This window comes from Phaethon lepturus, unplaced genomic scaffold (assembly GCF_000687285.1).
Source record: "Phaethon lepturus isolate BGI_N335 unplaced genomic scaffold, ASM68728v1 scaffold5314, whole genome shotgun sequence".
NCBI lineage: Eukaryota > Metazoa > Chordata > Aves > Phaethontiformes > Phaethontidae > Phaethon > Phaethon lepturus.
The window spans coordinates 15858-30999 of record NW_010533857.1 but is presented as its reverse complement, the minus strand read 5'-3'; the positions used below and the strand labels follow the sequence as shown (position 1 = coordinate 30999).

Genomic DNA, 15142 nt, shown 5'->3' with positions numbered 1-15142 from the left:
CAGCAGGGCTCACGAGCAAAAAGCATACTGCAAGAAGAGTTATTTCTGGTACGAATGTCATCTGCTTTGTTTTTGGATGTGCAGAAGCCTAGGCCTGTGGGAAAAAGAATGATCAGAGCTTTAAGTCTTGCTAGGGAGAACAGGCCTCTACCTCCATCCTATAAAAGCAGCAATTTTCCAGTGACTATAATCTCACCAGAGCTAGTCACCCCACCAGAAATACTTACCTGAGTCAGAATTTCTGACGCAGAAACACTTGCCAGGGTATCTCAGGATATGAGAAGGCTGAGATACTTGAAAGGAGCCCCTATTTTGTAAAGGATTGGCTTTAGCTATTTCTCCAGCTGAGTTCATTCAATACATCAGGATGCAGGGACGTAGTCTACAAAGGACACAGACCTATACCTGAAGGTAAAGAAAACTTACTTGCCACAGAAGTCCTTGTGAATGGCACGGAGGACGAGTAGTAAGTTGGCGTGTGCCTGTAGCCAGTTCTCCACCATATTTGGGTGCCTGGGATCAACTTCCAGAAACACACTCCTGAAAGGACACATTTGGGAGTAGAAAGTGGGGAGATGCACACATTTAGATTGCAAAATTAAGGTCTGTCTTTCTGGATGAATCCTACAGTGCAGGAAATGAGAAGGTCAGCAAACACACGCAACCCAATAATCCTAAAAGAGATCATAGCTGTCCATTTAAGATGCAGACCCCAACAGCCTCCTTCAGGAGGAGAAACTGCTGATCTTGGGGGGAATTCTCATGGTACTCCTCTGTGTGAGCAGTTAAACCCTTGTATTGAGATGAAAGGATCCCTTCTGAACATCATGCAGAGATACTGCCAGCTCTGTCTTTCTGAAGCCCTCAAAGATTTAAGGCCAGAATGAAGTTTTATGATGCAAGTGCATGAACACTGAGTGCTGGACCAGCAGCATGAAGTTCCTCTTTGAATAAGCAGGGTGACATTAAGTCCCAGTAGCTAGAGTCATAAAGTACAAGTTAGTACACACATTTTCCCACAGTAAATGTCTCCATAAATCAGTTGTGAAAACACCACCACCATTCAGACTTACACAGAGGACTGTGAAAAGGAGAGTGCAGCAGGGATAAAGGAACTAATCAGATGACCTCTGTTAGTGCACCAGGACTAGGCCTGGACACTGCAGGGCTATTTCCATCTCTGCTGCATCCAGGTTTTGTGACACTTTGTGTGACACTGCCCATTTCTGACACTCCGCTCCCGCAACAAGGCAGAACTACCCTAGCTTACAGGCACATGGAGGCAATGGAACTGGTTACGGTGTGTGACAGCACAGCAAGATAGAAATTTAACAGGCAAAGAGCAGAGGACAAGCCCCAACCATATGCTCTCCTGAGAATTCCTAAAAAGTCCCATGCTGAATACTCCCTACAAATTCACCAAACTAACTACAAGCTGGGTGTGGATCTCATTCCTGACCTTAAAAAGCTTCTACTCCTCAATGGAGGTCCACCTTATAAAACAAGCAAAAAGGGAAGGAAAAAAAATAATCCTAACAAACAACCCCACAGGACCAAACTCTGCTGCTGGGAAGGTCTGAGGAGCATCTGCTGCTCTTGTGGTCATGCAAACCGTGAGGAATGAATTCTTCTGCATGCTGTATGCCTCTCAATATTCCTGTTCCTCAAAACAGCAGATTTTCAATGACCTCTCTTATGCTCATAAAATGCCCGGAATTTTCAACAGGATATGTGAATGTCCTGGCACAACAGACTTTTGAGTATCAGCATGTTGATCTTTAAGCACAAAATGGATCTCACATGACAGAGAACAGGAACAATCAGTCTTGAGTATTAACCATGGAGAAATTTAACACTTAAGAAACTATCCATGGCTGATCTTTTCTCCTGGGATATCCAGCATTATATCCTGGCACAATAAACAAGTTTCCCCTAATTAAAAGGTGGGAGGGAAATTGAGATCTACATCCATTCTCACAGAGTTCTATATTGATTCTCCTTCAATCAGTTATTCTGCTTAGAAAGCTGTTCTTTTTTTTTTTTTTCTTTCACTCTCCCACATTCTTTTTATTGCTGCTTTGACCTTTAAAGATTCCCACTTCACTAATGACTATGAAATACACCACTGGTCAAGGAAGGCTCGTATCCCTTTATTAACCAATTTCAAACTAATTTTGCTTACACACATGACATTTTTTAAACTGCTATTATTAGATGGGGCAGAGGTAGGGAACAGAACATTTTTGCAACTATTTTCCCTCTGTACCTTCCTGTACGAAAAGAAAACAGAAGTTATAGAATTGAATGGATAAAAGACATGAAATTCAAACAGAGAACAGTACTTACCCAGAATCCTTCAGAAGAGAAGGAGCCAAAGCCAGAATTGTTTTGATGACTCTCATCCCATCATCTCCCCCATCTAGTGCATCAAGGTCCTCATAGCTGGAGTGTGGGAATAAGAAGACATTAACAGCAATTCATGTGGCATGAGTCACACCCTTGAAGATGCATTGCCCCACACTCCATGGAGAAAGGTGTGTGGAGAAACCTAACACACCTGAACTCCAGAACTATAGCAGGTGACAGCACTCATAGCTTTTATGTAAAATACAGGGAGTAAGAAAGCAGCTACCACTAGGCTGAGAAACCCCACATTGAGCACAAGCAGAAAACATCCCCTGAACGCTTCCTGAAAATTACAAGCCAACTGCAGCCAGGGTCACACAGTTCCAACACATGGACCTGTTCTCTCTGTGCTAGCTGGACAGGGAGAGACTGGGTTCTACGGCAAGGGATCACTTGCTTCATTTCAACCACGCCAAAAACCAGGTTGGACTCTCTTCTAACCTAGCAGACCGAAGTAGGATGTAGAAAGCACAGCTTTCAGAATCTGTTTTGGTGCATCTTGTACAGAGGTGGGTGCAGGACTTTGTGGGTGCAGGACAGACAATCAATTCTGAGGAAGAACCAGTACACACAAAGTAGTTCCACATCCCAAAAGAGCTTATTCATGTTTTTGTGGGTTTGTTTGCTTGAGACAAGTATGGGGATGAGAATGGGTTGCAGCATTTCCACCCAAGTTTTTATTTCCATCACAAAAAGCTGCTCAGGTTACTTGTACTTTCTTTCATAAACACACACCAATTATTTAAAAAATTTTAAAAAAGGTCTAACATGAAAAACGTTCTGAAAGAGTTTTGGATTGGAAACTTGTTAATTTCAAAGTTTCTGCTTTTTCCATTTTTATAAATGTTTAAAATACTTCAATACTGTTTCAGACCTGTGAGCAGTATCAAAGTAACACTGTATTATATACCATATAAACATATTTATATACAATATAAATACACCTACACTATGTACATGCATACCATATTTGCATGTTTTGTGTGCAACTGTGTGTATTAGAAGGAAGCAGACAGAAAACCTTGCTTCAAGGAACAGAAGAATAATCTATTTGTCTGATTACCGGAGGATTTCTGCATCCAAGGAAGCCATGTCTTCATGGAAGACATATGGGGGGTTACTGACTATGAAGTCTATGGGGCCCCAGAGTAGCAGCTGCTTGGCAGAACCTAGAAAAGAAAAAGAATCACTACCAGCTCTCAACCATAGCAATCTTCCCTGTACGCTCAGTGTCACAGTCCCATCCAGGAAACTGTCTCTCCAGGCACATGCCCATGCGTGTTTGGCTCTGCTTTTCTCTAACAAAATTTTACCCTATTTCTTTTTGGGATAGCCTGGCCTGCTCAGTCTCTCACCTTGAATGCAAGAGTGATACAAAGCTAAGCACAAGCAAAGTCTCATTTTTTCATATCAACAGCCCCTCTTAGTGGAACATGTTATAAAGCACAGGACCTTGATGGTCTGCAGCTCTGTGCCCATCTGGATCTAAAGCAACAACTGGAACTTGAGAGAGCCCACAAAGACTTAAGTGGGAGCTTAGACTAGCTGTCAGGATGCATATCCTTCCTCTTACCAGAGCTGCAGAAGGATCTCTAATGAACAAAAGAGCCAGGCCCTCTCAGCAGTATCAACCATCTAATGGTTTGCTCTTCTGCAGACAAGGTTCATCTCGCTACGCTTGTGCTACTGTCTGGATACCGTCTAGACTGACACATCCCAGCCCTGAATCAGACATCGTGTAACCACATGAGTGTGGCACTGTCCACAAGCCAGCCTCTTGGCACAGGGCTCACCCACGCAGGTGCAATGCCAACGCAGCTAGGTGGCTTTTGGATTGGAGCTGGCTGGCTTACTGCTGTTTGGAGGATGGGCAGCACAAACTCAGATTTGCAGATAGAGACTGTGCAGACACACCCCTAAGAGGTAGTAGAGTATCAAAAACAATAGTGTCAGAAAGGTCCACTAATGAATCTACAGTTTTGGAGCTCCTGGCTAAGAAACGGCTGAGCGCATATCTACCTAACTGGATAAGCCGCAACAAATGGCAGTTTTAATTGGTTTCAGCCAGGTCCAAGGAAGAAAACAGGTATCCCCCCCTGGTTCAGCTCACATAATTTCAGGTGGATAAGGCTGGGCATTTAATCTAAGCTAAATATCTGCGCTCCCTCTAACATCAACGGAGAGACAGACACATGCATGTTTATCTAAAGCATCCATGTGAGCATGGAATGAATTACACCCTGTATATATTTGTCTCTCCCCAGTAACACTAGAGAGCACCTGGACTACCAGATCAGACACAACCTTTAGACACCTAAAATGAGGAACAATTCACTTTCTGACGTAGCCAGGAACTTCTCTCAGCTGATCATCTGGCCTGGAAATCTCTGAAGGGAAAACCTTCACTGTCTCACTTCTTACTGACCTTTTTCTCTGTTAACTTCAACACCTTCCTGACGCTTGCAGCCCAAAGGGGTCCCCTAGCTCTCTCTCACACCTTCCTCCCCCCATCAAAGTAAAAAGGGAGAAAAACAAAGGGGATTGTAACAGTGAAAAGAGTTACTGTATGAAACATCATGGTGGAGGATGTGGATCCTCTCCTGGAGTTGCAGCCTGTCAGGTTCCAGATGGAAGAACAGAAAAAAGAAAGATTAGGAGGCATGTTTGTGTGTATTCATGGACAGCACATTCTATAAACAAATCATTAAGTAGCACATCTCTTATCTGATACACGTACATCCTACCCCACTGACTGCAGCTGGATTCCTCTCAAGCCACAAGGGAAGCTTAGGACCTGCTCTTTGCCCGAAGCAAGAGCACACTGTGCACCTATGGTAATTCCAGGGTGCAGCTCCTATGTACTCAAAACCTATATGTATCACCCCTTGCTGTACATACAGCAGTGTTCCCCCACCCTGCTACATATTAAATACATCTCCAAGGCCTCCCACAGGTAAGCTCACCATCCCCAAAGAAACCAAACAAAACCAAAAAACACAACAAACAATAAAAAACACACAATAAAATCACCTGCTTCAAATATGTAAACCTGCTATTGTAAGTGGAGACAATATGCTCATGTTTGCTACATTCTTTCTCCAGCCTCCTTGATAATCTAGATCTTCTGGCATCTGAGAGTATTTTGTAGGCGTCTATGGATCTCCTCTCACATGCCAACATTAAAGTGATGAGATGTTACTGAGCACTATAGGGAGGCCAGCACATGCAGTGCAGCAGAACCCCTGTGCCAGACACAGAGCTAGGAAAAGGGCCCCTTTTAGGGACATCTCACACACAGACTGTACAGTAAAATGTATTTAAAATACACACTAGGATCCCTCAAATACTAGTTTCTAATTCATGATCTCTCTTGTCCCTGACATCTCTGTGCACATTAATTGGGAAACACACGTTATGGTCAGTGCCTTCCACCTGCAGCCAGACCAGCTGCTCACACCAGCAGAACCCCTGAAGGCACCAGAAGACACAAACACCTTTCCTTTACCTGTGACAAGTGAGCAATGAAGAATGCTGGCTTGCTATTTTTAAGAAAAAGAAACAGGTCTATAAAGGCCTCAGTATTTCCTAGGGAGAAATCTTGACCAAGAGTCTGATCTCTGTGATTCACTACACTAATCCAAGGTAGAACAGTCCTGAGACTGCCAGACTGCCACTGCACAGTGCTTATGGTGCTCCAGTCTGTCACAACCTGGCATGATCCATCCCTAGCTTGCTACAGAATATGCTCCCTGCCAGGGGAAAAATAGTTGATACAGTGATCCCCTTGAATCCGAGGAATCTTGAGCAAAGCTCCCAGATGTTCCTGGGACAGGAAAGAGAGGCCAGTCTGAAAGTAGCCTTGGTGCTTGGTGGTAGCCTGACACTACAGAAGGGGTCACAGAAACAGAGAGCAAGAGACAGCAAGGAAGGAACAGCAAGGAAGGAACCTCTAATTCCTCAGCTACATAATCCACCCATCAAAATATCTCTTTTCTCACCAGTTTTGCTTCTGGCTTTGCTGAAGACATTTGAGCAATGTCAGAGGAAGCACTTTGCAAAGTCTGAAAAACAAGGCTGGTCAAGATCTGCTGTTGGAGAAAGACTTCAAGCCTCCCACAGGAGGTCCCATTCTGGGAGCAGCAACATCACGTTCTGGCAGAGAGTCTACACTGTCCTCTAACTCCTGCCCTAAGTGCAGACAATGTCTAGAGAAACAAAAGTGCCCAGCTCTTCCCAGCATGTTCTCTCTTCCTACCACAGTGGCAGATTCTTCCTCCCAGCTCTGCAGAGTAACACCTCAGGGCTGCCCAACAGGGTTCATAGAGCATGCTGCAGCAAAGGCCTTACACCCAAGTCCTATTTGCCTTTGCTGAGGGCCTGTGGTACTGCCCTGTCAGCATACACAGGTATCAAGGAAAGGGAGGGATTCCTACATCTGTCTGCAGTGTGCCCAGATGGGCCATCTGGCACCGGGATTGATTTAGCGAGAGCAAGACTCACCTAAGCGTCTAGAGAACATAGCTGTGATAAAGGAGCTCTGAAAAGAAGGCAGGAACCAAGCTGGTTTCAGTCAAGCAGTAACACAGCTTATCCTACTGGCTTCTGTCCCAAGAGCTACAGGGCACCGTGCCACAGACAAGATCACAAGGACGCAATGAAAATATCCATGGAGAAATATGAGGTTCTCTGGCACAGCATTTACACTCCCTCATCCACTTCTGAGCCAAAAAAAATGTTAATAAGCAAGACAATTTTTCCCAGATGCCAGAGCAATAATCTATCAAAGAGGCAAAGATCTGGCCAGCTTTTATTGTATCTGTGAAAAATTGCAACAGAACTTGGTTTGACACTGACACATCAGAAGGAAATCTCTGCTCCTCATTCCCTATAACTGGACCAGGAGATAAAGAGTAATAGTGAACTGACAAGTTTGAGAGGGGGTTGTTCCTACACATCACTTCAGACTCACATAAGAGCTTGGGAGTGAGTTGCAAGAAGTGAAGAGATGCAGCTCAGTGCAGCCAGAAACAGAAGTATCCTGTCTCTGTGGCCCCAACGCTACACAAAACCCACAATTTTTTCTCAAACCATAGTTTACAAAAAACGGGTAATATGCGGGCTTGTACCTATGTGCATTCTCCCTGGTGAGATCCACAGCAGCCTTCTCTTTATCCACGGCTATCACCTGGCTCTAGGACAGAAAAAGCAAAACAAAACAAAACACCAAACAAGTATTACAGGATCCAGGTTCCTGAGCAGATACGCTCTGCCAAAAAGGACACGCAAGATAAAAATTGACAATTGACTATTCACTCTCAACTCTTGAAAGGAATAGCTTATAAAGAACGCATCTCAGGGTACTGATGGGATCATGAGCCACTTCTAGTAAGGCCGTTAACATGACAGAAGGCACTCTGCAACACTGCCAGTAGCCTACCAAAATATACAGGCTTCTGACCAGACCAACTCAGCTGACAACAATGAAGTCACACTGGCTCACATCACCTGATATGTTCATGGCTCCTAGTAGTATGAGATTTAACACTCTGGCTGGTCTCAGGTAGACACAGGTTAAAGGAAGATCATGTCCTAGGCTTCTCCTCTCTAGTGTGGACAGAATCCCTCCCAGCATTACCACCACCGCTTTAGACAGAGGTTCTGGTGTTTTCCATCTGTTATGCAGACACCTTTTGCCTAGTTACTCCACTAGGCAGCCCTTGAACCCCATTCACTGTGTGTACTGACTGCATATACTTGACGATGTGTCAAGTATTTGAGAGTCCTCCAGCGTAACATTAAGAGATACGTCTACACAGTTACGAGATTTGTTTGACCTTCCATTCCACCTCGGGAAAAGTGCAAGCAAAGGCCTGACTTGTTTTTGCTTTGCTTAAGTTTTTTTAAACACAAATGTTGGTAAGTATTTACATAGAGAAAGCATGCTTAAAGAAACTACTTTGCATTTGGAGATGATGGTGTAATTGGCCATCATTCGTAGCAGGATTAATTTCACACCTGAGACTAGCACCCACACACATGAAGCTGACCCTTAAGGTGAAGGACACAACTGAATCCGTAAGTGAAACGCTGCTGTTTTCTCGGTACCATAGTGCCAAATTCTGCCTCAAACACTAAAGAGATCACACAGAGTGTAAACTCCACCTAGCTGTCAGTGTGTCTACCACTAACTCTAATCAGTTAGAAATAACTCTTTACTCCTCTGGGCACAGCAGTTTGTGTTAGGCAGCTTGGTGAGGACTGTTATCAGTTACAGGGACACACTGACACAGCTCTTTAACTTAAAAGGCAAGAAAAAGAGCATGAAGTACAGCTCAGGAAACCAGAGCAATTACACTTTGAAGTCCTGAAGCTCAAGTATTAACCTTATCAGTTCACTGGGAGGAAGAACACAGGCATCAACTTCTAATGTTAATCAACTTCTAATTCTTACACACCAAGACTTATACTTCTACAAGAGAAGGGGCTGGCCGCAGCAATTCTCATTCATGAGAAGGAACTGGCTGGTCTGCAATTCTGAGGAAAGGGGAATATTTTCCCCTTAATCACATGCTATGAGACCTTGGATTCATTTCTCTCTGTTTACCAACACTATCTCAGCAGCATGTTACGCGCCACAATAATCAGGGGCAAGAAGGGCTTTGGTCACCCAGATCTTAGTCCCCTTCCTGCTCTTTTCACTCTGTTCAAAAGGTGTGAGTTGTTATTAGGGAACAAAAGACTTCAAAAAAGTGGTTGGGCAGTTGTTGCAGTGTGACATATTGTGTCATCTTGATACCAAGCACTGACACTTCTGTGGTAATCCCTTCCCTGTATTCATTTAGTCTTCAGTCTCGTAGAGACAGGATCTTTTGATTCACAGCAAAGTGATTTTTAGAGATGACTGCCCCTTAAATTGAACTGACAGAGTGTGTGCCCATGCCTCAGTCCCTCTTGTACACAGCCCAGGATATTAGTTTAAACCAACACTCACCAGTGCTTCAGGTTAAGGTGATTAACAGTGAGCTGTGACAGCTGAAGAATGAGCACATTTGCTTCTTTCATTCTGACTATGTCTCTGCTACTCCTGCAGACAACTGGGGAGAGCAATTCCTACATATCCCTCTTCTACCTAGCATGAACTTATAGAGCCTGACTGACAAAGACCTTAGCTGCTAAGTCCCACTAAAGCAAAGAATTTTGTCTGTGAAGTCTCAAGGAAGACTAGTAGAGTGGAATTGTCCTGTAACATGGGCATCTATTGTACCATGAGCACTGAAAAAAAGCTCACCTGTGGCAGTTTGCACAACAGACTCAGAGCAATTGCTCCAGAGCCACAGCCAACCTCTAGGATCAAAGGATGAGGGACAGGAACTGGGATGCACAGGCCTGAATTCTTCTCACATTTCCGAGATTCTTCCTCCACAACTAACGAGACGAGATCCTAACAGAAACAAAAAAAACCCGAAGAAACAAAAAATTTGTCAGGGAGCTGTTTTGGCTCACACCTTTATGGTCCGAGGACTGGACTTGAAATTTCCTGACTCTGTAGCCCAAGGAAATATATTTTTGTTGCTGATTTTTAAAACACAGATGGCAGCAATGGACTTCTGACATGCCAGAAGTCACTTCAGATCCATCTACCTCACACGGTGCTTTGATTAGTAACCAAATCCTCAGGATACAATTTCCCACAGATCCTCTGAAATCTTCTAGCACTGTTGGGAAAAACAATAACCAAACAAATGCAGCATATTATCTTCTGCAACACCATTTTATTTACTCCAAAATTCCAGCTTTCAGAATTTGTAAGCTTCAAAATTTAAGATTCCTACACTGTCTCAGTATGGTGTGTAACCTGGAGGCAGAGGTACAGCTCCTAACAGCATCTAATCCAATAATCCGACTTGCAGATGAAAAAGCAGAGGCAATGAATTACTAAGTGATCTAAATGAGCAGCTCCCTGCATGGATTCCACGTTGTGGACTCCTACGACATTTGGTTGGTATTAAACTCGCATGGAAAATATTTTCATCCATGCTCCTGGATCTGTACACGTTTCTGCCATCGCCGCCTCCTCCCTCCCATCAATCTCCTCTTTTTTAAATCCCTTCACAATTTCATATGAAACCCAACACAGCAGGAGAGGTCTCAAAGATACACAATCCTAAGGTTTGTGAAAATGAATGACTCGCTACAAGAGAAAGCACACATGTGCCTCCCTCAGACTGCAGCATGAACTTCCCTTGCTATTCACTGGAGAAAACTATAAGACAGAAACTTTGTAAACACCTTGAGGGCATCAGCAGCTTCAGCAGGTGCTCACAGTTCCCTGCAATCCCTGTGCTTTCATGGCACAACAGTGTAGAAAAAGGCCATACTGCCCAAGGTGCTCCCACGATGGCTAGGTTATTTCACTTGAGAGCTCTGCTCTTGGAGCTCCCTGCTAAATCCAGAAAGCTCAACAAAATTTACAGAGAATAATGGGTTTGATTTTGCTAACAGGTAAAAATTAAAGACATTACCAGGAAAATTACCGGCCTTCCATTTTTACAGGGAGTCTTGCACGTTCTTGCCATAAACAGGAATATTGAAAAGCAACACATCCTGGCAGGCAGGTCAGCTTCTCTTCAGTAAAGCAATAGTCTTTTTCAGGAGGCTAAACTGGGCAGGCTTGTATATAAGGGCATAAGCCCTTCTTTGGATATACCACCCTAACTGGGGTGCAGTGCAATAGATGCCTTGTGCAAAGCTGAAGTTTTTATGAAGGTATTTGTTGCTGTCGGTCATCCTTCATGCTAGGTCAATTTGTATTGCCGTAAGTAGGGAGGGAAGATGCCAACAGGTACAAAAAACGAATCATTAGGGTAGAGGAGCTTCAGTGAAACATCCCCAGCAGCAGAGCACCTGAGACATGGGCTGTTTTGTCAGACAGTATTTTCTGAGGTTGCCCACAAGACATGAACTGCTTTTAAACATATTAAAGTACTGTGCCCCTGCATGCAAGCACACACCCAGTGCTTAGAGAACAGAAGCAAAGCTTGCACTGCTTCACAGTCCAGGGTGGAGAAATAGGCATATTTTAACGTTGTCCGGACCTTGCAAAGCCAGGCAGCTTCGAACCGTGCCATTTTAATAGAACCCTTTGGCTATTGATTCCTCCTGCTGCAAGAGCCTGAAAATGTAAGTAAAAAGGAAAGATTTGGTTTATTTGAACACGTAAACACTCCCTATTTCCTCTAGTAACATTACTACTTCTTCAGGTCAGCTCTTCTGAGCCTTCGCCATTTTAAACTCAGCTGTGTTAGGCTTTGCTGCTTTTCCAGTAGCCTGGGTCTGCCCACAACAGTCTTTTGGGAGCCACTGGCTCCTCAACTTTCTGTAGGCTCCTTTTCACAGCCAAAGCCTTTTGGGGACTTCAGGGGCTTTTCAGAAACAAGTACCTTCAACTGTTTTTATTGTTTTCTCTCAAATCTCCTCCAGTTATTGAGTTGGAAAGAGTCAGAGATGCACACGCTTTTGCTCACCAAATACACAATGACAACAGTCTTCATGCTTCTCCAGACTGTGCCCTTTGGCTTTCGGGGCTCCTCAGCGATGAGCTCTGTTGTGCTTATACTCAAAAAGCCCAAGAGGGAACGAGGAGCAGCCCACAGGCTGGAGGGCACTATTCTGAGAGGCCTCTCTCAGAGGCACGTCTTCACTGCAAAGTTTGGCGACCAATACCAAAGCTAGCCTCAGCCAGGTATGAGGAGCCACACTGCAGTGCCCTACCCTGGTTACCATGGCATTACTGGCACTGCACTCAAAGACGTTTTGCTAACAGCCTCCAAAATCATATTGCTTGTTGCTGCTCTGGGACTCCTTTCCTAGACAATTATGGACAAAAACATTCTTATAGGCTCCCAACAGGGTTGTGGGAAACCATTAGAGGACTACCAGCGCTCAGATAACAATGGGAAAAATGAATGCCTTACCTACCTACTTTTGCCTTTCAGCTAACAGCTCCAGATGAATCAGTTTGAAAACACTTCTGCAATGGAGACAGTCAGAGAATGAACCGCAGCTGGTTTGGGGAAGCAGATGCTGATGATTCCAAGACCACAGAAGAAAAGCCACCCAAAAAATTCTGCTCAGCCACTAAATCACTCTTTTAAATATCAGCCATTTCTGGTCACTTACAAATATTTCCAGGAAATCTCTACAGCAGCTCAGAAGAACCATATGTCTCCAGGGCTGATCACAGAGTAGCACCAGTTACTAATTACAAATGTCCAAATGTAACTTCCATATAGTAGCACTATGGTCACCATTTATTAACTTCCTTAAGGTTTATCATTAGTAATTTCAAGCTTGCAGTTTTTAATGGAGCTTCTACTTTACACATTCCACAGTGAGTATTTTTATAGCACTTGCCAAAACTCCTATTTAAATATGACTGATTTCATTTTTTACCACATGTATATTAAGAAAGGGATGTTGGTATCACTTAGGCTTTATATCCTACTTCCTGACTCCCTTGCCTTATTGTCTTGGTTATTTCATATACTTCTTACTAAGCCAAAAGCTAGTTCTCTCATAATACACATTTATCATAGTAGTTCGAAATTAAAAGATATTAAAAATAATGTGACAACCTAAAGAAACTACATCCTTTTCCAGACATCAGTATCTCACTACAATAAAAAAATTCAATAATTATGAAAATAAATTATTTTATGAAATAAATTCCATTGGCAAGCAAAACAGAAGGTATATTCTAACTGGCAAACCAGGAAAAAAATTACTAGTACAGTTTATTTGATGTTGAATTAGATTGGCAATTATGTATGTACTAAAGGCAAGAATTAAAGACAAAACAGTGCACTGGAATAAGACTTTTTGTAATTCTGCATTAAGTGGCTGTGATACCATAGTCCTTTACTTCACTTACAGCTTTCACGTGAAAACCACGTTTCCCCAACATCTGCAAAAGAATCAGGAAAACTCAGCAACCACGATACAGAGTATGTCCAGTTAGCCCACTGCCATATTGCCTCAAGGTTTCCTTTTCAGAAACGATGAATGATTAAGTTATCCAAAATTGTTTTGAAACAGTATTCTTCAGATTCTTCTCAGTATTATTCATCTTTTAGCAGACAATCCAGCCAAAATCGGTGCTTCTCCAAGCACACCATCATCTCCAAGATGTCACTACTAGAAATTGATAAATTATAGCACTTTGCAGAACAGAGCAGAACCACTTTCAAATCTCATCTTGGGAGATAAAGTATTTCTGGCCATGCATTACAGTGTTCATACAAAGACTATAAAACACCCTGCAAGACAGACATTCCCTACCTCTGTACAAAAATCTGACTAGAGCCACAGCTGGGGAAGAGCAAAAGGGAGGCAGATAGTGCTAAAAAGAGATGCCAGTCCTAGACACAGAGAAGCTGGGACAACAGCAGATGGCCAAAAGCTGTGGCCTTTATTGTGTAGGATACCCTACATCTTCTCAGACAGATTCAGAGCACAAACACCTGTTAATATAATGCCATCATTGCTAAAAGCCACCTTAACCATCAGTTTGATCACCAGCTCTAAAGGTTGAGAGATGAAATTACAAAAATTCCACTAGAAAATAAGAGAAAACATTTTGGCAGCCTGTATAATTAACCTTTAGAATATGTTAAGTAAATTCTCCATAATCTGGCACTCTAAACTGAAGTGGCAGGCCATTCAAAAGGGCTTACTTTCACACCATTTACAGGATTCAGTACATCAGAGAGAGAAATGTCCTTCACTACAGAAAAATGCTATTTTGGATAAAACAAAGACTTGACAATCAGTGTGTCTTTATAGTCTCTAAAAACAGGAAAATGAGTTAGCTTGCTCAGATGCCTTGTCCTTGCAACATGCTGAGCAGGTACTTCAGTACCTTTAACACATTTATCCTCACAACTCCCATTTTCCAGATGAGCAACTGTAAAACAGTGACTATCCCAAACTCATGAAGGAGGACTACGGCAGGGCACAGTATTGAACCTAATGCTCCAGAAGTCTCATCCACACCTTTCACACTGACATCACTTTAGAATCATAGAATCTTTGGGTTGGAAGGGATCTTTAAAGGTCATCTAGTCCAATCCCCCTGCCATGAGCAGGGACATCTTCAACTAGATCAGGTTGCTCAGAGCCCCGTCCAGCCTGACCTGGAAAGTTTCCAGGGATGAGGGATCTACCACCTCTCTGGGCAACCTGTGCCAGTGTTTCATCACCCTCATCATGAAACATTTCTTCCTTATACCTAGTCTAAATCTCCCCTCTTTTAGTTTAAAACCATTGCCCTTTGTCCTGTCGCAACAGGCCCTGCTAAGAAGTCTATCCCCATCTTTTTTATAGGCTCCCCCTCAAGTACTGGCAGCTGCAATAAGGTCTCACCGGAGCCTTCTCTTCTCCAGGCTGAACTGGAGCAGAACCCCAGCTCTCTCAGCCTGTCCTCACAGGAGAGGTGTTCCATCCCTCCAGTCATTTTTGTTAGATTGTGGAAAGGGGTTGCCCAAACTCCAGTTAGGAACAGGCAGATCTACAGTCATGTGAGGGCAACTGACCTCCTGCAGAAAAGCAGAAGTCACGAAGATAAGAACCAGACTCCCACATCATCTAAACAAACAGTGCTTGGCTGCTCTTGAATTATCTTTTCGTTTTCACTGCTGTAGATAAAAAACTGTAAATATTAAAAAAAAAACCCCAACAT

General features: G+C 43.3%; 1 protein-coding gene across 1 annotated transcript in view; it reads right to left on the bottom strand.

Annotated features, from left to right (window-relative positions):
* Window positions 1-57: 57 nt before the first annotated feature.
* The window catches only part of HEMK1 (HemK methyltransferase family member 1), a 28828-nt gene continuing 13743 nt past the window's right edge, over window positions 58-15142 (bottom strand). The window contains exons 4-10 of the mRNA XM_010285323.1: window positions 9695-9847; window positions 7533-7597; window positions 4970-5019; window positions 3470-3575; window positions 2347-2442; window positions 427-540; window positions 58-94 (exon numbers count right to left, since the gene is read on the bottom strand). Of these exons, the coding sequence (XP_010283625.1) occupies window positions 58-94; window positions 427-540; window positions 2347-2442; window positions 3470-3575; window positions 4970-5019; window positions 7533-7597; window positions 9695-9847 (621 nt within the window). The remainder of the gene's footprint in view (window positions 95-426; window positions 541-2346; window positions 2443-3469; window positions 3576-4969; window positions 5020-7532; window positions 7598-9694; window positions 9848-15142) is intronic.